At 35.7% G+C, this 25,254-nt stretch overlaps 2 protein-coding genes and 2 non-coding genes across 4 annotated transcripts; 3 read left to right on the forward strand and 1 right to left on the reverse strand.

Annotated features, from left to right (window-relative positions):
* The first annotated feature begins 4,582 nt into the window (after positions 1-4,582).
* On the forward strand, positions 4,583-11,735 carry LOC149421183 (trypsin 5G1-like). Its single transcript, XM_089635171.1, has 4 exons — positions 4,583-4,604; positions 6,567-6,747; positions 8,604-8,793; positions 11,427-11,735. The coding sequence occupies exons 1-4, from the start codon at positions 4,583-4,585 to the stop codon at positions 11,733-11,735; spliced, it is 702 nt and encodes a 233-aa protein (XP_089491297.1).
* Positions 10,381-10,542, reverse strand: LOC149421184 (U1 spliceosomal RNA). Its single transcript, XR_016302662.1, has one exon. It is a non-coding gene; the product is annotated as a U1 spliceosomal RNA (small nuclear RNA).
* Positions 11,736-16,630: 4,895 nt separating the features above from the next.
* Positions 16,631-24,118, forward strand: LOC149421185 (trypsin-like). Its single transcript, XM_089635172.1, has 5 exons — positions 16,631-16,712; positions 17,562-17,742; positions 20,917-21,163; positions 22,358-22,657; positions 23,993-24,118. The coding sequence occupies exons 1-5, from the start codon at positions 16,664-16,666 to the stop codon at positions 24,116-24,118; spliced, it is 903 nt and encodes a 300-aa protein (XP_089491298.1). The 5' UTR covers positions 16,631-16,663.
* LOC149421186 (U1 spliceosomal RNA) lies at positions 18,368-18,529 on the forward strand. The gene has a single exon (XR_016302673.1). It is a non-coding gene; the product is annotated as a U1 spliceosomal RNA (small nuclear RNA).
* Positions 24,119-25,254: the final 1,136 nt, after the last annotated feature.

Consider the following 25,254-nt stretch of genomic DNA (forward strand, 5'->3'; position numbering starts at 1 on the left):
TTTCGTGAATCTTCAACTGCCTGCGCTTTTAACTAACATGCAATTACTTACACTACAATTATAACATACCGTGATTTTTCACGGGTCTGCGCTAGTTGTATAATATTTTATGTAGACAGTAGTGGTTACAGTCACCGATACATCGGTCAAATAATTAGGCCTAGTAATGGATAATTTCATAAGTAAAGTCTCTATCTGATTCAGTTGCAAGCTTCGAAAGCATACTATCTTGGTAGACAAATTTGGTCCTTGCAGAACACAAAAGGGAAAAAGTAATTTTTCTTTCGATCTTTAATAATATAATAATAATATTTGGCTAATTTATATAGCGCCGTTTTCGTGAGAAATCACCTCAAGGGCGCTGTACAAATTTATTTCTTAAATAGTTAATACTAGAACTACTGACTTATCTCTAAGACTTATATCTAGTGACTTACGACTAAGGCCTATAACTACTATCTTAACGTCATATATACGAGTATTGTCGGCGAAGTAATGCAATTTCTTTTCGATCAATGTTTTCGTGACCCAACTTTTGGAACCAATAAATTTGGTGTCATTTTTAACATCTTTTTGCTGACAAATTGCTTTGGCAGTTTAGCGGGTGTAAAAAAATAAAAAAAAATAAAAATTTGTATAATAGGTCAGTCGATAATTTGCTTTTGAGTAAAGGTTTAATAAATGCATTAAGCTCACCACCCCAGCAATGCCCTAAATGATTGAAAATGCTGTTGTTCGAGTCAATAATTGTACAATAATTTAATTTACAATAATTAAATTTAAATAAAAAATTTCAGGTAATAAAAAAAACACGCCCTGTCGACTTTGTTGGTTGTTGGCTACAGTATATTAATATAATATGAGATGGTAACAATTTAAAATTTTAATATTTTGTTACTTCTTATATTCCACATTATTTGAATGTTCTATCAATAATAATGAATAATACAATCAACCTTTAACCTTTAATACTTTAAATTTTTACTTTAATAATTTATAAATTAATATAATTGATTAAAAACCTTTGTAGACAACCCCTCTCCCTCCCCCATATGTTATGCATTTAAACCGTGGAAAAAGAATAAATTAACCGTGCCACTAGCACGAACCACAGAATCACTATATATTCAAGGGTATAAAATTATTTAATAAATTACCCCTTGATATACGATCGGAAGAAAACTACGAAAAATATTAAAAAAAATAAATAATTAAAATACTCTTGTACCACCAGTCTGAAGATGGCTTTACGAGCTGAAACCGGTTACGGTCAATAAAATTAAAGTGGAAAAAAGTTTCACAGAATATATATTTTTTAAATTTCTGACTTTATGTCCGGGTTAAATCTTCCCCATAGGAAAAACTAAACCCTTCCACACACTTTTCCACAAATGATCATCTAGTCAATCAACATTATGCAAGTGAATTATATAAGCAAAATAAATACAAAACAAAACAAGAAAAACACGTCTACTCACCAGAGATCAAATGGGAAAATAATTCACCGACTCCAGATATTTTCATATCAGAAGGTTCAACAGGATCAACAGGGCCTATAAATGCTACTGATCCCTCAACATAAATATTTAAAAAATCTTCCGTAATCCTACATGTATTTAAAATTACTGATTTTTGCATTTTTGTACATAATTTTTTTGAGAGATCTAATACGCCTAATTTTTTTATGAGAGAGCTAGGTATTTTCGATTTAAAAATATAAAGTATTATAATTATATATCATGAAAGGTCAATGCCAAGGGTGAGTTAAGCTGTAAAACAGTTAAGCGACCCGAATTGTAGATACCTTCTGGTCTGGTGGCCTAATGTTCCCGTGGTCTAATGGTCGGTAACCACCCGGTCCCTGTCTGCTCACAAATGACGGTGGTTTCTTTCAAGAATTTCAATGAGGCATACTTCGGTCGATATTGATCATAACTCTCGGTTTTCGCAACCTTCAGTAAAATAAATCAACGTGAAAACTTATACAAACTATGCACAAAAACATAAACAAATACAATTTCTGGCAGGGAGGCAATCACGCCTTAATGAGCGACATTTTATACAGGAGTAATTTCAAACTTCAATAACTAAAACTGAAAAACATAAAAAAAACAGCGTCGTCATCTTCGTATCGTTCTAACAATCCCGCAGCCAAGTGGTGGAGTATGTAGTACCCATAGACATATGAATATTAGTAGACCTGCCCTAAGTGATTAAAAGCGTATTATCCCCACTCCCCATACCGGTTCCATTGGAGCCGGCTGTGCTCGCGTATGGCCTCAAGTGAAATTTGAAAACGTGACGTCATCATTCTTGTGCGAACTATGGTCGAGGCATCATCGGTTCATTTTACGAAATAACACGGCAAAATGTTGACTTGTACTATGAAAACTTGTAAAAATAGATGTGAAAAAGAGAATAAACCCAATTGTCGTATTACATTCCATATATAAGCATTATTTTACTTTATTTTAAGCATATTCACATCGTATAATATGAATCAGTTGTTACTATCACATCGAGAAACGTCTGGACGCGAAACACAAAGCTGGTTGGTTGGGAAGTAAATTATGGACATTTATAAAAGTGTCTTAACTAAATACTTAAACGAAATATTCGACTCTGAAAATACAACCGATTTTTTTTGCCGAATTTGGACTTCGCAAATTTGTTCATAACGTGGCGAGTAATTTGCGCTCCCATGTAAAAATGTCTATTCATCCAAAAGCAGATTTTACTTTTAAGAAGTAAATGGTGATATTATAATGCGAGATGCCTATTTACTGTCAGATTGATTTATTGACGAATCACAGTCAGCTTCACTCCCTTCGTTCTTCAACACTTGATTTTACCCCTCGCCATTATCTTCTCGTCTATTAATTCCTATGTCTGTGGTAGTACCCAAAATTACTATCCTCCTTATATTAGCTTAAATACTTGACATATCATTTTAGTATTTTACGTATTTCTGCGCAAATACATAAGTTACCATTAATAATTGATTGAATAATTTGGCACGATCAAGTGAATCAGATACTCCAGTCGGGCCATGTCAAGAATCAGAATAATAGAAGAGTATGTATGAGACGATGTATGAATGTGAATGAGGCAAGAAGCGTGAGCCAAGACCGAGTAGTTTGGCGGTCCGTCCTCTCTACTTACCCCTGCGGGGAAACGGAGTGATTGTTAGTTAGTTTGTTAGTTATAATAGGGATTTCTTTAGTTTAAAAGCCCATAAGACAGAAAAAAACACATGGGGTCGTCGGAAGATCCACTTGGTTACAGACGTTTTGTTTGGCATCTTGGACTGTCAAGAGTTGAATTCGAAGGATCTAAATTTGATGGTGGCGTCGCTGTTGGTATGAGTGAAATAGTGTGTTGATATTAGAAAAGAGAAAATATATCTCTGGATCAATCAATCAATCAATCTATGGTGTCCTTTTCTTATGCAATCAAACACAGGTAAAAAAATGCAAATATTTCAAAATAGAGGCACACGAGCCATATTAAATTGTTGTAGGTATTCTAAGATAATTAGTGTACATAATAACTTGGTACGTTAAGTGTGAGACAGCGTATAATTTACAATAACTTATTAACTCAAAAATAAGATGCTCTCGAAATACATGTTTAAGAATATACATTACAATTTCGATTTGGCTACCTTATGAGAAGCTGCAGAGATTTTAGACTATCAAAAAGGATTCCAGATATTTAATGAACTACCGACGGATGTTAAAGAATCTAAAAGCCTTACAGATTTTCGTGGATTATTCCTAAATGCTACAAAGAATAAGTTTTAGATGTACTGTAAAATGTACCTAAATGTCATTGAAATAATTTGTATATGGAAGTACTTCTGAAGGTTTATGTTAGATATAAAAATGTAATGTTAGATATTAAACAAAACGATGCATGAATGTGAATACAACAAGGAGTGTGTGCCAAGATAGAGTTTTGTGGTGGTCTGTCCTCTCTGCCTATCCATGCGAGTAGGCAGATAAATAATATAACGATAATCTCCATAATGTGGAGATTCGAAAATAATGCATGGCTGATGTATAAGCATAATGATAACCTGTCGGTCAATAAATTAATAAAAAAATCGTGGTTTTAAACCAAATAATTGTTTTATTTTATTAACAAAAGACATGCATGAGACGATGTATGAATGTGAATGAGGCAAGGAGTGTGTGAAAGACCGATTTGTTTGGCAGTCCGTCCTCTCTGCGTAGCCCTCTTAGTTAGTTTAAAATGCATAAGTTTGTACATTGCACAACACTAAAAATCATCAAAAATTCTAATTCCGGTTTTCTAAAACTCTGGTTCAAACAACTCAATTTTGATTTGAATTTAAGTGCTATTTTCAAAATTCGATCAGATTGTGTGAAGAATTCAGACAAGCGATAAAGTACCTACCTAAAATATAATATTTTTTACAGTCATTTTCAAAATTGGAACTGATTTGTCAAGAATTCAGGCTGTCCCGCGATTGATATGAGTTGAGATTTTTAATTCCAAAATGTGTAATCATCTGCTCCGATGATGGAAACGTTAAATTAAGTGAATCACAAAACCGACCATGAATGTTGGATATGCAAACAGTAAACTGGGCGTATGCGTACCTACCTAATTATTTACCGCGAAGTTAGTTTAGTTAAACGAAGTTGTATTGGATGTATCTCATCCTAAAACTGGAATTATCGATGCTTTTAACCGGTTTTAATCCTTGGGGTTGTTATTTTCAACACGTGGTGTTAGTTTGGTTGGCTAGAAAAATCTTCCTTCCTCTGTTTAAGGCTCCGTTGTATGGTTTAAAAAGGAAGAAGAAGATTTTTAGGAAGGGAGACATGTAAATAATACAAATTTTAAAAAAATATATTCATTTATAGGCGTTAGCGAAAATGTACAAAAAAAGATTTATTTAAAATATAGCACAAATCTCTTAAAAAAAGCATAGTCCTGGGTAGCATTTAAAGAAACACTGCATATTTTTGATAATTTTATAATTTTTTTTTCATAACCCGCCAAATTTATACAGATTTTCTTAAAAATAACACATACTTTTAAGAGCTTAAAAACATGAAGAGTTAAAGAGAAGTACCCTTATATTTTGATAGCCAAGCTGTACAAAAATAATACATTGAATACTGTGAAATATTAAATTAAAAAATATTATTTTATTACTTATAAATATTAATATATTATTTTTCAATTTTAAAATAGAATCATATAAATAAGTCGTCTAAAGGTGGTTAAAACCACAGTTTGAAAATGGCCTTGAAAGCCGAAACAGAAATAATAACAAAAACCAAAAAAATACTTCCAGAACTTAATAATTATAATATTAAATTTGATTTTAATTAAATTTAGTTCTACGAATTAAACAAAAAAAACAATAAAAAATATAAATAACTACATAAATGTACAGTACACTTCTCTTCCAATCACAAGCAGAAGTTGATTTATGACATAAGCTAACGCCTCCATGGAAGAGTATTATTCGATTTTCAAAATATGTACAAACCCAATGTAAATAATATTTTATGTGTACTTACCTTATTTCTAAAATAAATAAAGCAATACACAACATAACAATATGTATTTTTTATGGTTTTTCCCATTCCCAGAAAAACATCCGTTGCCATGCAAACATGTTAAATTTTATTTTTCTATACGAGAAGAAAAAACCAACAAATCAGAATATCATCTCAGTGCATAATTCGACAGCACATAATATAAATTAAATGATAACGGTTTATATCGGAATTACGTACTGCAAAATCAAAGATAAGTTGTCTTAATAATATGTCCCCGAGAACTGACACACTAATACTACATTGCGAGTATAATGGTCACATATTATTCTATAATTCAGTGAGATCTACCGTACCAAGGGGATATTAAATCACTTTCAAAATGATTTTCAATATTATATTTTGTATCTGTGTTGCTGTTTCTACCTTGGGTTTGTTGACACTTTCAATACACGTTAGTTATTCTATTTTATTATTTGAATTATTATTTATAATTGAAAACAAGTATCAAAATAGTTGTATTTTTTTAAAAACCTCTTTTTACTCTTTTTATTAGAATCATTATTTATTTTTAATGTTTTTTTGTTGTTGTTTGTAGATAGATTTTTAAAAGAAAAACATGAACTACTAGTTCTGTGAACAATCAACCTCGCGTGCAAAAGGTATGTTTCTAATAGTCTCTCATTTAATAAATCAAATTTTTCCCAGAAATTAAAAGATTTGTAAAAAGGTACTTAAATACCTACTCATTTAATTTTAACATTTTATTTATTTATTTCAAATAAGGAATTATACAATTTCTTCAAACAAACGTTACTATATCAATGATAATTCTTTTTTCAATCTTTCTTCAGGTAGGCAATGAAACCACAATATTGAAAAAATGTGATTTTTTTTTTTTTTTTTAAATAACTAACAGAAGCATATTCCAATAAACAAAGCTTAAATACACAGGTGCATATTACAACACCGCAACTTGTTTTATTTTTAGTTTTAAAGTTAATGAAGTATTTATTAATAATTTTGTAGGAGCAGAAGACGTTCAGCAAAGAATACTGGGAGGAGATGGTGTGGCAATAGACCAAGCGCCATGGCATGCCATCATTCTGCACTCCAACGTTGAAGGAGACGATGTAAACAACTATCACTTCGAGACTTCTGGAGCACTTATTAGAGACGACCTCATAGCAGTTCCCGCCAGGCTTCTCAGGTAAAAATACATATCGCCACCCCAATCGTATTGTCGTGTGGTTCAAAAAAACCGTTTCGAGAAAAACGCATTAAAAGATTTAAATAGATTTTCCACTCACTGCAACATTAACATATTGCAATATTATAATTAGATGAGACATGAAGCGAAAAAAATGCTTTCCATTTTTTACTTCCAATTAACCCCCAACGTTCTAACTACACTATTGTATCCGGCCTACGTGAACCGCTTATCGCGTTCTAATTGTGGAATACGTTATGACGAGATACTAGTACTTATTATTACATACCGTATTTTTTTTGGTTTATTACAAATTAAGGCGATGCCATACGTAGTAATGCAAAGTCATGTGTTTTTGGTTTGAAAATTTGGTCACCTAGAAATGTTTCAGATACTTTAATTAAATACTGCGAGTAGAATACACCTTGGCCTTTGAAATTGTCGAGAATTTTTTAGATAAGTATTTTTATAAGCCCAGAAAAAAATAATGTATAAGGCCTATGAAAACTGTTTTAAAGTTCAAAATCTCCTACTTACGAACCCATTTTCGGTTATGATTTTATGGTATAATGTGGAAAATTAAGTTATTTATAAAATGATCGAAAAAAAAAAAAATATTTATGCCTGAACATCCACAAAATAAAATAAAAGGCACTTTTTGGCCATGTTTTTTTCTTGCATAAATCAAAACAGGCGGATGGTGTTAAGCGGTAATTTAAACCTAATCGCCATCTACGTAAGGGTTGTTATTGATAGCGGTTCAATTTAAAATATTACACGATGTAGTGCATCGCCTTAAGTGGAAACATCACTACATGTGACGGGGTTTTGATTAAGGCTTACATTTTAATTAATACAGATGAATTCTTACGTATAATATATTTTTTTCTTGATTAATTAAAACAAGATCTTACCATTATTTTTTTAGGTAAAACGTTATTAAAAAAATGTTAATCTTTTTTCAACGACATTAATGACATCATCGAGATAAGGACTAGATTTTATTATTCTAGACAGAGAATTAGTGATTACCCGAGATATTCCTCTGAAACCGTGTGAGATTTTAGTTATATATTCATCAGAATTAATTAAAATATATCTCTCTAAAATGTCCATATCATGTCAGGTCTGCTTTAGCAAATTCAACTGTTGGTCCGTTCAATACACCACATAATTTTTGTAGACGCCTTCTTTACTTACGTCGTTTCAGTCACCGTTCCGACACAATTTAGAGTAATATTTAGTAGCATCTTTACGATACGACTAACGTTGTCAGTATTGAAAATTGAACTGAAATATCTGTTGGTGTTTAAAAAAAAAAGGATGTCAATTAGGTTTTTGTTTTTTATTAAAAGTAAGGTACGCCGCACACGAGAGACTTTAGTTGTTGCAACAGTTGCATACATCAAAATTCATTACGGTATATGGAGGTGCGCACACGAGCGGGTTGCCTTAGATTCAAAATAATAGGATAACATTTTAAAAAAATACATAAGAAATGTAATGTTTTTATTAAAGTACGTTTTTACTCATTTTGCTTTAACCTTTAGAACACCAGACCCTTTTTGATGGAAATCAAAAAAGGAATAAAAAATTTACCCTAAAGTATTTTAAGTACAAACGATTGTGTTAAAAGATTTTATGCACTTTCTCATGGCATACAGGTTTAAATCGCATATCGAAAAAATCCAGTTAGAGCGAAATTCCAATGCCAGCAGCGCATAAACGGTTTGTCACTGGTGCACGAACGGTTTTCATCAGTACAAGTGAATACCGATTTACTTATTATTAAAAAGTGAAAACATTCATGACAGTTTCCTTTTTTTGTAAATATTCAGATGATTTTTTTGATCTAGTGGGACGCACACATTCAGGAAAGTAAGAGCTGGAAGCAGCGAAGCGTTGGAGGGAGGAGAGATTGCAAAAATTAAAGATATCATCTATCACGAACAGTTTGAAGACAGGGACTATAACATTGCTGTGGTGTTGCTCCAAGCGCCTTACAAGATCACCAATCTTATAGCACCAATTGCTCTCGTTAGCAAGGTTGTAATCCATCCAGAATGAACCTGGGCTACCGTAACTGGTTATGGAACTCAATCAGTAAGAAGTATAGTATTACCTTAACCTGGTTGTATCACATATTTGAGATTTCGGTTGTGTGTCTCACATGCGGCTGTCGCAAATATGATACAAAGGATTTAACAATCATAATATTTAGCTGGATATTGGTAGAACCCTATTTTTGTTAAAACATTTAAGTCTTTTGCGTTTCGAAATTCCAGCAAAACCTCGTATTCTAATTACTGTAATAATTTTGTAATTACTGATGGCAGCTCAGTTTGATCTTGATTAAAAAAATAACAAAATATTGAAGGACCTCGATTGAAAATAATGAAAGCGAAATGATTAAAATATGGTGTCTACAGTTCCTTTATTGGCCGCGTGCACAGATATTTTTCAGAGTAGAGATGGTCAATATTAGAGAGAGTTAACAAAATTAAAAACATAAACATGTATTGAAGACCCCGACTTTTTGAGGAACCAGTTTATTTTTTTAGGAATTTCAGGATCGATACTCCTGTCGCGGTTATTTTTTACTTTGCTGTCACTGAAACCATCGATATTAGAATCAATCATTAATATTACGGTTCCGGTAATCGGAAGAACCGCAGTGCACAGAGAACGCAATTGAAAGACAATTGAACCCATATTCTATATTGCAAAATGAATGAATGAATAATATTTTTGATGCACCTAATAATTAGGCTCCGCCCTCAACTACCTGTAACGGTATTGTGGAAAGTAGGTACAGGGCCGCATTGCGGTTCATCATGTTAAATACTCTTTGGCAACACTGTAATTTTTTTAATTAGCAAATACATCACTTATATAATATTTATTCAGCCTCAGTAGTACGTCCATAATCAAATATTAATTGTTATTCTATCAATTATTATTTATATACTTACCTAGTACTTGAACTAAAAAAACATTATTTTTCCTCCAAAAAAAAACAGTGAAATGTGCAGAACAAATAACAAGGTGGTCTTTATAGTCGCTCCAAATCTCTCGAGAACCTGATAAAATAATAAAAAAATGTTGACATAAGTATCTGAGATAGGTTAGAAATAAACAAATTCATTTATAATAGAAGATGCATGACGATTTTACAAGTTTTTATAATAGGTGAAAGAAAGTTAATTTATTTTTAAAAAACAGATCAATATGATATTACACAAATGCAAAATAACTATTATTAATGCATTACATATGTGTACAGTTTGTATTCATAATTGGGAACTTTATAATTGTAAAGTTTTAAATTTATTGAATGCTATTTTTAACTAATTCGGCTCTGGAAACCTTCGGTTAAGTGCAGATAAGATTTTAAAAAGATTAACCTTGTACAATTGTGAGGAATCAATTTTTCGTAGAAAATTTATGGGTAGAAATTATGTGAGGTGAGTATAGTTTACAAATTACTTATTCTTAATCAATCCTCGGTCGGTGTAAAATACTTTTGAGTATTTTGTAAACGTATTTTTTTGTACCTCTACTTACTGACCTCACTGTTAACTGTTACCAGTAACGTAAAGAACTCATAGGACCCCCCCTCTAGTATATATAAGGACGGGACAGCGCGTACGCAGTCCCGACTACCAAAAATTACGCGCCCGAGTTATCCGCATTAGGGATAATCGCAAGGGTCAGCCCAACCGAAGTGCAATGGAAGAGCCTCGCCCTGGGGGTACCGCCTTAGTGATCACGGTGTCCCCTACGCCAGGTAAGTATACTGAAATGAGAGCGGCCCGGGCTTTCTATACAACTGCGGGTAGCGCAAGTCCACGAGCAGTGAGCTAAAGTAGTGACATCTCTACGCAGTTAAACTAATGACGAGCCTACACTGTTGCTGTTTCGATTCTGAATGGTTGTCTTCAACTCTGGAACAGTCAAATATGCATTGTATTATTTATTTGAATTCTTGACTGAGCGTACCAAAGATTTTGAAACGAAAACGTTTTGAATTTTAGCAGTTTGTAAATTTGTTTATACGTTCCGTTTCCGTTTCAAAATGGTGGCGTTTTAATGGTTCAGTGATGATTAATTTTTCAAATGTGAGATTTCACATTCTTCTCTGTCTTATTGATTTGCACTTTCTTATTTGCAATTTTGTAGTTCTTACCAGCCTGAAGAAAGTTTAAAAAAATAATTGTCATGGTTTGGACAAATTGTATAATTCATTATTTGAATTAAAAAAGGTCCCTTTAATTTGTGGATTTAAGTAGATAAGTATTTAAGCACTTACTTAAAAAAACATTTGATTGAGAAGGAAATTTTGGTTTTCATTTCTCAAATGAGAGAAAATTAGCTCTCATACTGTTCACAGAACTACTAGTATTTTAGTCTACTCTTGTAAATAAAATTAAACTTTACCGATCGTGAAACCTAATGTTTCATTATTGTGACCGTCGCGACATCGGTCCAAATCTCAATTACTATACAACAGCGTCCATCTGGTAAAACAACCAAAGACCATATTAAACAAAATTTTCTTTATTAGAGAACTGAATACGTTTTCCAACTTCCTGTAGATGATCTAGGATACAAGCACCCATTTTTGCCATTTATCTCAAATCAAAGGTCAGTCAATAGCTGTAAATTTCTTTAAATTTCAGGTACCCGGGAACCCTAAATGGTGGCTGAAAATGGTATCAGTTCCACTGGTCAACCACGATCTATGTCATCAGATCTTCCAAGGATATAATCAGAACATCACTGACAGGGACCTATGTGCCGGTAACTTGGCAGCACCGGGGAATAGTCCTTGCAATTCGGATGGAGGGGGACCTATGGTCATCAATAAAGAACTGGTTGGACTATTTCACATGCACTGGAATTGCGGGCTGAACGGAGATCCCACTGTCTATGTGGATATCTCGGTGCTCAGAGATTGGTTGCAAGATAAAATTTATAATGTGCATTAAATTGATTATAATTAACTATCTCAATTCATAAAAAACGTAATTAAAAAAATAAAAACATTATGTATCATCATCCAAATTTATGTTTCTTTGTTTTTACCATTTGTTTGTGAAAGTTTGTTCTTATGAGTGTTTAGAGTAGTTTGAATAGTAGAAAAAGTGGGGAAAACCTAAGGAAGCCTTGATTCGGTTCCATGATTGCCCTGGGAACCATTTATTGGATTACCAACACCTCTGCCACAGGTCACCCCAAGTGGTTCGCTACGTTTGGTGACTTAGCAGGGGTGCCCGGGTTCATGGGTTAAGGTTTGCCCAGGCCTTGGTGGCGGGTGCGTCGGCCCACCTTCTGCGTGGCGGGCCGGTTGGGAGATGCTGGTTGAGGGAGACCCTTTACAACCGGTTACCGCTGTCCGGGCCGCTCGATAGTACAGGGGCCCGACCCTCAGGCTCACGACTAAGGGTGGGCTGCCCCATCAGCGAGTGAAAAAACCCCGCCACTGCTGTTGTGCCGGTTCGTGACCGGAGGGGACCCAGCAGCAGCGTTTGGGGCGCATTGGATGCCCTCTCCAGCCGGACTCTCCCAGCCTATCGCCTAGCACCGCAGTGGGTGGGCTGGAACCAAACGCTCATCACTCCTGGACAGCCTGAACCCCAGATTCCTACCCACCCCTCATACCTTTCCTTTCCAGACCTTTCCTTTCACCTCCTACCCTTATAAAAAAAAAAAAAAAAAAAATTCATGAACATACAACACAACAATTTTAACATCGTTACAGCGGCGAGTAGCAGGCGTCCCCGGTGCGGGCCAAAACTGTTGGTAAATTTTGCCAACATTCGCGGCCTGCACACAAATTTAAATTCCGTCCATCACCATCTTTTGTCCCAACGTCCCAACCTTCTTTTCCTATCCGAAACTCAGATAGCCGAGCCGCCAGACTCCTCCTATCTGGACTGCCCGGGCTTTACCCTCGCAAGCAAATTCCGACTCAAAGGAGGAGTCTGCCTCTATAGTCGAGCTGACGTCAACTGTGTGCGACTATTGAGTCTGGAAAACTCCAGATTTGACGTAATGTGGGTGCGCGTCAATCTTGCCAGTACGGCAAGATTCTACGCATGTCTATACCGCTCACCGAACCATAGCGAATCAGACACTTCCGAGCTCTTCAAACATTTGAGCGATACTATTGATGATCTCTTGCCCCGCTACCCTTCGGCCGAGTTTGTTGTTCTGGGGGACTTCAACGTTCATAACGAACCATGGTTGAAGTTCTCAGGCCCAACGGACTTGGCTGGCCGACAGGCGGAATCCTTTGCCATTTGCTACGGATTAGAGCAATTGGTTCAGGAGCCTACAAGGGTTCCTGATGTCCAGACTCACCGCTCCAATCTGTTAGACCTATTCTTAACTACTGTGCCACACGGTTATAAGATTGACGTCACAGCGCCTCTGGGATCATCTGACCACTGCCTAGTGACGACATCAATCCCCGTTAGCCTCAGACCAACCAATGAGAGGCTGAGGAGAAAAGTGTGGCACTATAGGTCAGCAGATTGGTTCGGTATGCGGGCCCATTTCAACGCTTTTCCGTGGTCAGCTGTTTGTTTTCGGACTTCGGACCCTTCAAGATGTGCCCAGGAGATTGGTGAAGTCATCAAATCGGCGATGGATGGCTTCATACAATCGACTACTAAAGAAACTGGTGTGGGCTCAAAGCCGTGGTTCAGTCGACAATGCTCCGAAGCAGTCCGACGAAAAAACGCGGCTTACCGAGCCTACAACACATCTCGAACGCCCGAAAGCAGATCAGCATACAACAAATCGGCAAAGGAATGCAAGAGAATCATCAATAGGTCAAAATTCGAACACGACCTGCAGATCAGCAAAAAGCTGGCTGCCTGCCCGCATGGCAGCAGAGCATTCTGGTCGCTTGCGGGCTCAATAGGTCGAAATTTTTGCAAACCCAGTTTGCCACCTCTTACCAGACCTGACGGCTCACTAGCAAACACCGCCACCGAAAAGGCTAACTTATTAGGGAAAATGTTTGCGGAAAACTCGACCCTCGACGACGGGGGTGCTGTTCCGCCGTCGGTTCCTCACTGCGGCTTCTATATGAAAAAGCTGAGGATCCGGCATCGGGATGTACTCCACGTCGTACGGGGGCTCGATGTTAACAAAGCTAGTGGACCTGATGGAATACCTGCCCTGGTATTGCAGAGGTGTGCTGCGGAAATAGTTCCAGTTTTGACAAAGCTCTTCAAAATGTCCCTGAAGTGTGGCACTGTGCCCTCTGGTTGGAAAAAAGCGGTAATTCACCCTATTCCCAAGAAAGGTGACCGCTCCAACCCGGCCAACTACCGCCCCATAGCGATCACATCAGTTCTGTCCAAAGTGATGGAACGTGTGATCAACGACAAACTGCTCACATACCTCGAGAAGAACAAAATTATCAACGACCGTCAATACGGATTCCGGCGGAACCGCTCGTGCGGTGATCTTCTCGCGTATTTGGGGGCGGTGCCTGGAACGTCACGGTGAGACCCAAACGGTCGCACTAGACATATCCAAGGCCTTTGACCGGGTCTGGCACCGAGGACTTGTCAACAAATTGCATTCTTACGGACTTCCCGCATCCCTGTGTACGTGGATTGCTGACTTTTTAAGGGATAGGTCGATTCAGGCGGTTGCTGACGGTTTCACCTCTTCCTCGCACTCCATAAATGCTGGCGTCCCACAGGGATCGGTTCTGTCTCCGACTTTGTTTTTGTTGCACATCAATGACCTTTTGACATGTGCACCGATTCATTGTTACGCGGATGACAGTACAGTTCATGATAGTTTTTTGTTTGACAAGCCCCCAAAGGGCACACAAACTCCAACGGCTCGGAGGGCTTTGAAACAGAGAATGGACGGTTATCTCGAGAGTATTTCCTCTTGGGGTAAAAATAATCTCGTCGAATTTAATGTTTCAAAGACCCAATCCTGTCTGATTACGTCTAAAAGGGATCCAAATGATAATCTAGTCTCCTTCAACGGAAGCAATCTTCCGAACAGGCCTTCCATTGATATGCTTGGTGTAACTATAAGTGACCAGCTCAGGTACGGGGGCTCCATCGAAGCCAGAGTAAAGTTGGCCTCTCAGAAGCTGGGCGTACTGTACAGGGCCCGCAGATACTTTAATAGTACACAACTGCTCACCCTGTACAAATCGCAAGTGCGCCCTACTGTCGAATTTGGCAGCCATCTCTGGTCTGGAGCCCCAAAATACCTGAAAAAAACCCTTGACTCTGTGCAGAAACGGGCGGTCCGTTTGATAGATTCCCCAATCTTAACAAACGGACTGCAATCTTTAGAGCACAGGCGTCAGGTAGGTATGCTGTCCTTGTTCTATCGGTATTACAATGGAAGATGCTCTGAGGAACTAGCGTCATTGATCCCTTCGGCACCGGTGCGTAGTCGGGATACACGCCAAACGCGCGCCCAACATTTGTACACAGTTGACACTTGTCACATGAGAACGGGTCGCTTCTACGATTCGTTCTTAAGTTCAACAGCTCGGCTGTGGAACGAACTGCCGGCCTCTGTGTTTCCTCCCTCCTATAACATGGGACTCTTCAAGACCCATGTTCACTCCTTCCTCTCCAAAAAAAAACCCTCCACACAGCATCCCCAAAGATGACATAGGCCCCGAGGGAAATTATTTTCTTCTGGGCCTCCTGTGTGGAGTAAATATAAAAAAAAAAAAAAAAAAAAAAAATGATTACTCAACACAGTGACAATTCAACACACTTTTAAAAAGTGATATAAAGTCATTGGAAACGATGAAAATTTTTTTAATCCTAACCTAACCTAACGTATTATTTTTTTGGTAAACTAATGTTCAACACAATTTTTTTTTTGCATAGCACAAAGGGTAACAATAATTGTTGCACAAAGGGTAACTATGCATAAAAAAATCTTGTCTTAAACATAAGTTTACTAAAAAAATAATAATTAATATTTGACAAGTTCTAGTATCTTCACCAAAAAATGTAGACAATTTGTCTCGACGCCATCTAGTGAGAGAGTTGGCACTTACAATGCCTTTCTCCATATAAAATAAAGTTGGTTGTTTTCAGGTGAAAAAATGTAACAAGCAGTAATTGTTGAATGAAACAATAGTATATATTGAATTATTTCGCGGATAAGAGATAAGCCGCCATAGCTCAGTGGTCAGAGCTGTCGACCGGAAATCGAAAGGACACGGGTTCAAGTCCCGTTAGCGTCATGTATCTTTTATCAGTAAATTTTTAAATGTGGATGAGTGTTTCAGGCTAATAATTATTGCTTGTAAAATAATTGTTAACCTAACTTAATTAACCCAGTTAATAAAGTTTTAGTTTCATCACTTTCCATGACTTTATATAATTTTTTAAAGATGTGATGAATTATCATTGTGATGATTGATCCGGTCACCGTGAAGAATTCAGACCAGCGATAAAATACCTAATTATGAAATAATATTTTATTATTAAAAAAATTGGAAATTATGCCTGCGTGAAATTTTTCCTTTGAATGAACCCGAATTTGCTTTGAATTTAAGAGTTATTTTAAAAATTGGAACTGCTTGTGCGAAGAATAATTAACGATAAAGAAGGTACCTACTATAACGTAATATTTTAACATAAAAATTAGTTTAATTATGTTTTTAAAAGTTGATATCATAATATCCAGTAATTTTTTACGAGTCTATAGTAACATCTCTAATCACCAGGATTAATTTTAATTAATTGATAACAGTACGGATTAATTGATTTAAATGAAAAATATTGCATAAAGGTTACAGATAAGCTATCTAACACATTTTCTGATTTAGAGACAATATAATACTTGTCATACTATTTTATAATTCAGTGAGATTTACAGTTCGACCTGAACAATAAATCATTTAAAAATGATTTTCAAATTAATATTTTGTGTCTGTGTTGCCATTTCTGGCTTGGGTAAGTTGACTTTATAAATACACTGTCATTAAAATGGTGTAGGTCTCCGTCGATTTCTTTATATTATAGTTTTTTCTGCTATCAATCATCAATCATTCTAATTTCGGTTGTCTGCGATGATGTGAGTTAGTTATTTCTGCGTGAATTATTCAAATAATTTTCAAAATTGGAACTGATTGTTGAAGAATAATTCAGGCAAGCGATAAAGTAGGTACCTACCGGTTATGTAGCAGAAAATAATTTATTAATTAACTATTCAATTCGCGATTTCAACGAACTGCCAATACATATACAGACTTTTCGATATATTTAAAACCTCTCCATAACTGATATGTGTATGTATTATGTTTTTAAATCGACTAATATTTATTGAACTGATATGTATTATATATGTGTGTATGGTCATATTTTGTTTAAATTATTGACAGATTACATGTTTTTTCGTGTTAATTTGAAATGTAAAATTCGTTCGCATCTTGGAATTGAACCCTGAACCTTAGCGTTGCCGGGGTTTTCGTTTAATCCAACTCTATCCCTTTCGGTCATTTATAACTGTACGGTAAATTATCGACATATTTTTTAGTCATTGAAGACTGAAAAATTATATAATAATTTGAGGTTTTACAAATTATTCCACTGTAAAAATGTTGATTTTTATAAATACTTCCAGCTTCACAAATTCTGCAGTTATATTCTCAAGTGAAATGTGAAAGAAAGATTAAAAAATTTATGGTATGGTGTGTTCAGAAATGGTTAAAAGGTTAATGTCTCATTTCCAGTGAATGTTTCCCGCAAGTATGAAAATGATGTACCGATTAATTATTTTAGTTTTTATCAATGATTTTGAAGGCGCAGAAGGACGTACGCAGAAGATATTGGGAGGAGATTTCGCGACCATAGACGAAGCTCCATGGCATGCAATTATTCTGTACAATGATGTCGGAGGGGATGACGTAAAAAATTATTACTATGAGACTTCTGGAGCACTTATAAGGGACGATCTCGTAGCAGTCCCCGCCTGGTATATTAGGTAAAATGAAGTTATATAATGTTTTCATATTAATCTGCCGGATGCAGCTGTCTCATATATGATACAGGAGGTCGAAGCTGTTGCGAATAAGACCCAAGAAGTTTCGCGATCAGTTAAGCTTAATTTAATTCATATGTGTAGATTTTAATGCAGTTTTAACTCAATAATATAATGTATATTTTGATATTATAATATAATCTCGTTTAAGAGTGGTTACTTTCAATCATAGAATACAGAATAACACAAGAAATGCAACGTGAAATAAATTCAACAATTATGAAATTCAAATAGGATGGCGAAATACGAATTTAAGTGAAAGAGTGTGTTATATGCGCGTGCAAATGGGCTAGATCCATGTGAAACTAAGTCAGTAGCAATATTGATTTCACATGGAAGCTATTATTTTTGGTATTTATCATCTATTCAGTGTTCTCATTAGCGTTGAGAGATAATCATTCAGAATCAAAATAATGCTGAACACGGCTCCAGATATGTTTTGTGGCTAGGGCATTTAAGTATGACCTTCGTTAGTGTGAATGTACAGAGATGTCACCACTTTAGCACACAGTTCGTAAACTTATGCTACCCGCAGTTGTATAGATTGACAGGGTCCCCCCATTTCAGTATACTTACCTGGCGTAGGGGACACCGTGATCACTAAGGCGGTACCCCCAGGGCGAGGCTCTTCCATTGCACTTCGGTTGGGCTGACCCTTGCGATTATCCCTTATGCGGATAACTCGGGCGCGTAATTTTTGGTAGTCGGGACTGCGTACGCGCTGTCCCGTCCTTAAATATATAGAAGGTGGGTCCTATGAGTATTTTTCATTACTGGGGACAATGAGTACAGGTACAAAGAAATACCTGGTAAAAATACCGAACCGGTGACAAAATACTCAAAAGTATTTTATACCGACCTTAGGATTGATCACAAATAAGTAATTGTAAACTGTACTCACAATCTCACATAATTTCAACCCACAGATTCCCCACAAATTTTCTACAAAAAATTGATTCCCCCAATAATTATTCGAAATCCATGGGGGGGGGACGGTGGCTACGAAATTTCCTGTCGAAAAATCCCTTTACTTTTCCTACTCAAAATGCCAGTTCAACATTCCACACAAAAATACCTAGTAACAGTACCTATTAAAAATATTTAGTCCCAGTATAAAATACTTGTGAGTATTTCGGAACCAGGTATTTTGGAGATTTTGTCACAAGTACAAAGTATCGCATGAAAATACCCGGTACTTTTACTGGGTACGATAAATACGCCTCACCTCTACTAGAGATGGGTCCTGACAGTAGTTTCCGTTACTGGGTACAGTGAGTACAGGTACAAAAAAATACTGGGGACAAAATACTTTCCAAGTATTTTATACCTAGTTTGAGTATCTGGGGACGGGGGACGGGGACCTGAGAAGTTCTGAGCACTGAGCGGGGAAGTTGAGGAATGGGAGTAAAAAGTAGGAGTATCATTACTTAGAGGTGTTCAAAATAAATAACGTTTCCACGATTTATTTTTTTGTACTATTGTAGTGTAAGGTAGGTTACTGTAACTTATCGTTGTTGTTGATATCTTATTCGGATAGAATACTGGGCCCTTTATCTCCAGTATTCTATGATGAAAGGATCTGGTACGAATATTGAATACACGTAGATTCTTAATACACGGACGCTGTTTTATTCGGAATATAATTATATGACAATACGAGTAAGAAGTTGCCCAAAGGCCGTCTGCCGTCTAGCGAAAGAATGGAGCTCTCTTCGCGAACCCGAAAATGTAACAGAAGACGGTTGGTCGCGTTCGGTTAAGTTCGGTAGAACCCGAACTTACCCGAACCTTTTAATCACCAAATACTACAGTTACATAATGTAATATAATAAAGTAGGTAATAGACACCACTTTTGCGAGAATTTTAAGTAAATACATAAAATAAAATAATAACATTTTGCTAATTTATACAGCGCCGTTTTCGTGAGAAATCACATCAAGGGTGTTGGAAATTTATATTGTACATAAATGTATGGTACAATTGGGGAATACGGGACTAGTTTTTCTCGCAGATATTTAAAAAAAAAGTGTCATTTATTTTTAGTTGGAAAAAATAATTAATAAAGTTTTCGAAACAGCCTGTAGCTAGTTAAACGTATTCAACAGATATGCAATCGCAACTGAAACTTCATCGTAAATTACGCGTACTACCGTAGGCTGAATACTCATTACTGTCCTTTTTCTTCGTACACCTTTCTAATAGGACCGAGCGAAAAGGCATCAGTATTTTACATCGCGGCGTATCACAGAAACCGAAAAAATATACCTATCTCTTTACCTCTTTCGTGGAGTGAAGAGTAAATCCGGAGTGTCAGAATACTTCCGTTCCAATACAACTTTCTAACAGACCAGAGAGAGAAATCAGTCGTATTTTCATGTACGAAGTACTTCAAGGCCTGTGATATTTACAAATACTTAGGAACCAGGTATTTTGAAATTTGTCGCAAGTACAAAGTACGGCATGAAAATACCTGGTACTTTTACTACGTACAATAAATACGCCTCTCCTCTAACCAATACGTGATACTTATTTTCTTGTTTAACCAATATCCCATCAACAACTTGAAACGATACAATCGAATGTTTCAGAGTCAGCAAACTTTTCAAATTACGAAAGTACCAGGATACAAGTATCGAATCTTATAGTATCATCTCTTCTTCAATATTCAACATTCAATTTGGATTACGAAACCTCATGCCTATCTCCCGTGGCCAGATCTAAGTCAAAAAGCACATGGCGCTAGTAAAAAATCTCGAGGGCAATGTGTTAGAATAGCCTGGAGTGGACTGCTCTAATTGCACCTGCACAAGACCGGCTCTGTGAGAACCGCGTATGGGGTAAAGAATAAAGATGGTTAATATCTGAAAAAATAAATGGGTTGTCACTGAGGTTCTAGTTACGGGAGACAGACGTCGAATATGGGGTAGGAAAAATTAACCGTTCCTAAAAAATAAAATAATATATGATTCAGGCGTCTTGAAGGTTAAATACGATAGAAAATTAAAGGCAATGCCACACTTCTATTTTCATAATTCATAATATTTTATAGTTCTTTTTTTGTTAATTCTTGTACTTGAATAATTGATTCATTTATGCTGTATTTTAATCACATATAGCCAGGAGAACAGATTTAGAAAAGTAAGGGCTGGAAGCAACGGAGCATTGGTACTAGGAGAGATTGCTGACATCAAACAGATCATCTTCCACGAACAGTTTGATGGAAAGGACTATAACATCGCAGTGGTGTTGCTCCAAGCGCCTTACAAGCTGACGGAGCTCATTGCACCAATTCCGCTCATAAGCAATGGTGTCAACTACCCAGAAGCAACCTGGGCTACCATTACCGGTTATGGAACTCAATCCGTAAGTCTAATTATAATTCAAAATAATAATTTCGGTGGTGTCTCTGTGTAAAAACTGTTCAATAACCTTTAGATCTGGTATGTGCTTTAATTTTAGAACTGACTGTCGGAACGATTAATTTTTTGCAAATATCGCTATTACTTGTACCTTTAATGTTCCTCTTTGTTAAACTCTAAACAGAATTCCTTTATCTACAGATCTATTCATTCAATTAACTTAAATTACTTAGACATTTTTAACTAGAATCTACGGGACTTAAGACGAAAATTAATCACACAATCGCGCCATACTAGACCACCCAATCTATCTCCCGTTCTTCGTCTACTTATCCTTAACCTAAATTCCCCCAACCCTCCCACCCCCTCAACGGTTCCATGATAACTCAACACAGTGACAATTCAACACACTTTTAAAAAGTGATATAAAGTCATTAGAAACTATTAATTCTAACCTAACCTAACCTTACCTAACCTAACCTAACCTACATAACGCGGTTAATAAAGTTTTTGTTTCATCACTTTCCATGACTTTATATAACTTTTTAAAGATGTGATGAATTATCATTGTGATGATTTATCCGGTTACCCCCCTCAACATATCTTGTGATAAAATAACATATTGTCACACTTATAAAACTCAGGACGGGTTTTTTCGGAGAATTTGAAAAAAATCATCAAATTTCAAGGTTCATTTTCGGGTTCTGTGAAAGTCCTATTAAAGTTTTGTTATTATGTCACTATAGGCTAGTTGCTTGACAAAACTGAAACAATAAAAGAACTTGAAAAAATCTTTCACAGAAATTGAAAATTAACTTTGAAATTTGAAGAATTGGTCAAATTCTCCGAAACAACCCGTCCTTAAATATCAGCAGAAAGTTCATAATTGGCATAGTTTATATTCTTATTATTATGTGTAGGTTAATTTTAATGATTTGCTGTCAACTTTCTGAAAAAAATTTCATATATATTATCAAACGATTTTTTATTAATAAGGCCTGTTAATTTATCGTGAAGGCATAAATCGTATTTTCTCCGTGTGGATAATAAATAGATATATCATAAGCTGAGCGGGCGAAATAATAGATTGTTTGCAAATTTGTTGTTGCTTCAACAGTCTTGTAAATGGCACAAATCATTTGTCATTAAACACAAAACCTGTTTCAGTGGACCTAAACATATTTTTTTCTACTTTCAGCTTCCTGGGAACCCAATATGGTGGCTAAAAAAGGTTGCAATTCCGTTAGTCAACCACGATCTTTGTATCGAAGCCTACCTCAAATACAACATCACCGTAAACGACAGAGAACTTTGTGCTGGTGACTTGAACAACCCTTACGATACTCCTTGCTACCTGGACGGAGGTGGACCACTCGTGATCAACCAAGAGCTGGTTGGACTATTCAGCAACCACTGGAATTGTGGTCTAAGCGGAGATCCAACTATCTACGTGGACATCGCAGCTTTCAGAGATTGGTTGCAAGATAAAATTGATAATGTGCAGTAAATTATTAATGATTTATTAATTGAAGCAATGCTTGTATTTTTTATAAACCCTAGCGTCTACCCGTGAAAAATCAAGGAAAATTATAATGTTGCAGGAGATGTGCATATGAATGTATTTATAAAATATTTTCATTGCGATCAAATATTGTAATTTTTTTAACGTAATATAATTATGTTTGCTGTAGAAAAATTAGAGAGACGATCAGAAAATTGCCTTTCTAATAAATAACGTTAGATTTTTTTTTTAAATAACACACACATTTAAAATAAATGATACATTATTTTTTTAAACTCAAATTCTAGTCATTAATTATTGATACAATAAAGAAATGTGAACCGGTAAACACATATATTCAGTTACACAAAAAAAAAAACAGAAGAAATACAGTTAAAAATTATATTAGTCGATATGGAAGGATTAGCTCAGTGGTCAGAGCATTTCCCCGCCAAGGAAGAGGTCTTGGGTTCAATTCGTAGATGCGACTGAATCTTGCCTGTTTCAAATGTTTCGTTAATACGATCTACTTGATTAAAGCATTATTAACTAATTAAATGAAATAAGAATTATTAATTAATTAGTATTGGAAACGGTTGGCGCGGACCTTTGCATACAAAACTAAATTGGGATTTGTTATAATCACAAGGTACAGCAAATATCTAGTAAGGATGTGGGATATTTTATTTATATGTATTTTTCTTATATAAGCCGTCAAAGAATTCAATTATGCATGATTTTTGAGGCAATTTTGCGTTTTTGGTGAGTTGTAATTACAAAATTGTTATAATTGAAATGTAATTAAAACAAAAATGCTTACCCGGCCTAATGTGTTCATTTAATGGAACATAAAAATATAAATTCCAAAAAGGCGTGTTTTTGGGTGGAAATTTAAATTTATTAACGACATTTCACTTCAAAATACTTATTTTTTTATTATTATATATTTTATCATATTTGGTAGTAAATAGAGTAAAATTATTTTTTTAAAGTAATCATTATTAACTCAAATAATGCCAGGTTGCTTCTAAAATCATGAAATTATTTTTTCATTGCCAGTGTTTTATAATTTAAAACACACAAATATAGTTGTACTAATCCGTACTAGGTATTTGCTATCCTTTTGGAATTAAACGATAATACGAGTATTTCAATTTGGTAGGGTATTTTGATAAAAAGCCACGAAACCGTTCATTTTAATGTACATCATAGACAGACGAAATTACAATTTGTACCTAATGGAATAATATGGAACAGGTATTCTAGTAGATTCGGAGTTTTCTTTTGGATGATGAAGATTTATGTTAAATAAGCGGAAACTTGATTCCGCAGGAGATCTTCAGCTCCTTGAGACTTGATGTGACCCAGCTCATGTCGTGGTCTGGAAGAAACAAGAGGCATGTCATCCATTCTAGAGTCTCCAGGTTGTCACACTTCTCAACGTTTGGATATTTCTAAACTTGTGGACGGTTATTGTGCTACATTAAGATGTGCACTAAATTATGTATTAAGCAAGAAGTCCTGTTTTAACTCGAACGTTTTGCATTTCGATTGTCTGTAAAACTATTACGTTTCCATTTTAGGATGGTGGCCGTGTTGTATACTGTCTTTTAATCCCGCCAGAGTTCGCATGAGTGTGGATCCTTCCACGAGCTGTTAAACGGGAATAATCAATGTTATGGTACATACCAACTCAAAGAAAATTTGAAAGAAAAAATTTCACAAGATATTGACGTTTTTAAGACAAAATGTATTAAAATTTATTTGGAAGTGATGCATTTTAAAGCATACATACAATTTCACATAAAACGATAACCGTTCTAGCCAAAGACATGGTACTTGTGTAATTGCAGTACGCCATTGCAAATCCAGATAAGCCCAATATTTGTACTCAGTGTATGATTTTTGTATTCGAATTTCTTGTTCAACGTAATTATTTTCAATTAGTAAAAGCATTTCCGTGATTGGCTCTGCAGATGATTGAAAATATATAATAAATTATTTAACTGTAACTCTATTAGTGAGTTAAAGAGAGGGTTGAATCTAGGTCATAGACGGGTAGTAATCATTAGTAAGAAATGAAATTCATTAATTATTAATTTAATTCAAACCTCAAGTCCTCTAATAAACCTCCATTCTCACAGCTTTAGGGCACACAAAAATGTCCCAGCGCGCGATTTTCTTTCGCTAAACTGGGGCAGTTTTTTTCTCCCTTTCCTGATATGCATATTTGGAACGTTTCTTTTAGCATATTGGTATGATAAATGGTTCGGGCTCTAATGGCGTTATGAAAAAGGTATCATCGCTAACAGTGTGTGGAAAATTGGAGCTGCGAGAATTTATTTGTGTTTAAGGCCGACAACCGGCGCGGAGAAGTGGCAATAGCCTGAATTTATGGCACGCCGTCACACTACTGGAAATTTTTGTGGAAACCGGGCTGAGGCTTCACAAGGGCTTCACGGTGAAGCGAACAGGTATATGGTGTAGCCACCGATATATGGTTACACTAGAGATACCCCCACTTGTGATGTTGTGAGACAGTCGTTCTTACAAATTGAAATTCTTAATTCCGGGACGAGTCAGCGCTACCAGAG

Source organism: Hesperophylax consimilis, chromosome 9, assembly GCF_061612785.1.
Source record: "Hesperophylax consimilis isolate HC1 chromosome 9, BYU_Hcon_1.0, whole genome shotgun sequence".
Classification (NCBI taxonomy): Eukaryota; Metazoa; Arthropoda; class Insecta; order Trichoptera; family Limnephilidae; genus Hesperophylax; species Hesperophylax consimilis.

Coding starts and splice junctions, on each gene's coding strand:
- LOC149421183 (XM_089635171.1), top strand. CDS start 4,583: ATGAATGTTGGATATGCAAACA. Junction 4,605..6,566: donor GAATGTTGGATATGCAAACA/GTAAACTGGGCG, acceptor ATAATTTTGTAG/GAGCAGAAGACGTTCAGCAA. Junction 6,748..8,603: donor GTTCCCGCCAGGCTTCTCAG/GTAAAAATACAT, acceptor TTTTTGATCTAG/TGGGACGCACACATTCAGGA.
- LOC149421185 (XM_089635172.1), top strand. CDS start 16,664: ATGATTTTCAAATTAATATTTTGTGTCTGTGTTGCCATTTCTGGCTTG. Junction 17,743..20,916: donor GTCCCCGCCTGGTATATTAG/GTAAAATGAAGT, acceptor AATCACATATAG/CCAGGAGAACAGATTTAGAA. Junction 21,164..22,357: donor CCGGTTATGGAACTCAATCC/GTAAGTCTAATT, acceptor TTCTACTTTCAG/CTTCCTGGGAACCCAATATG.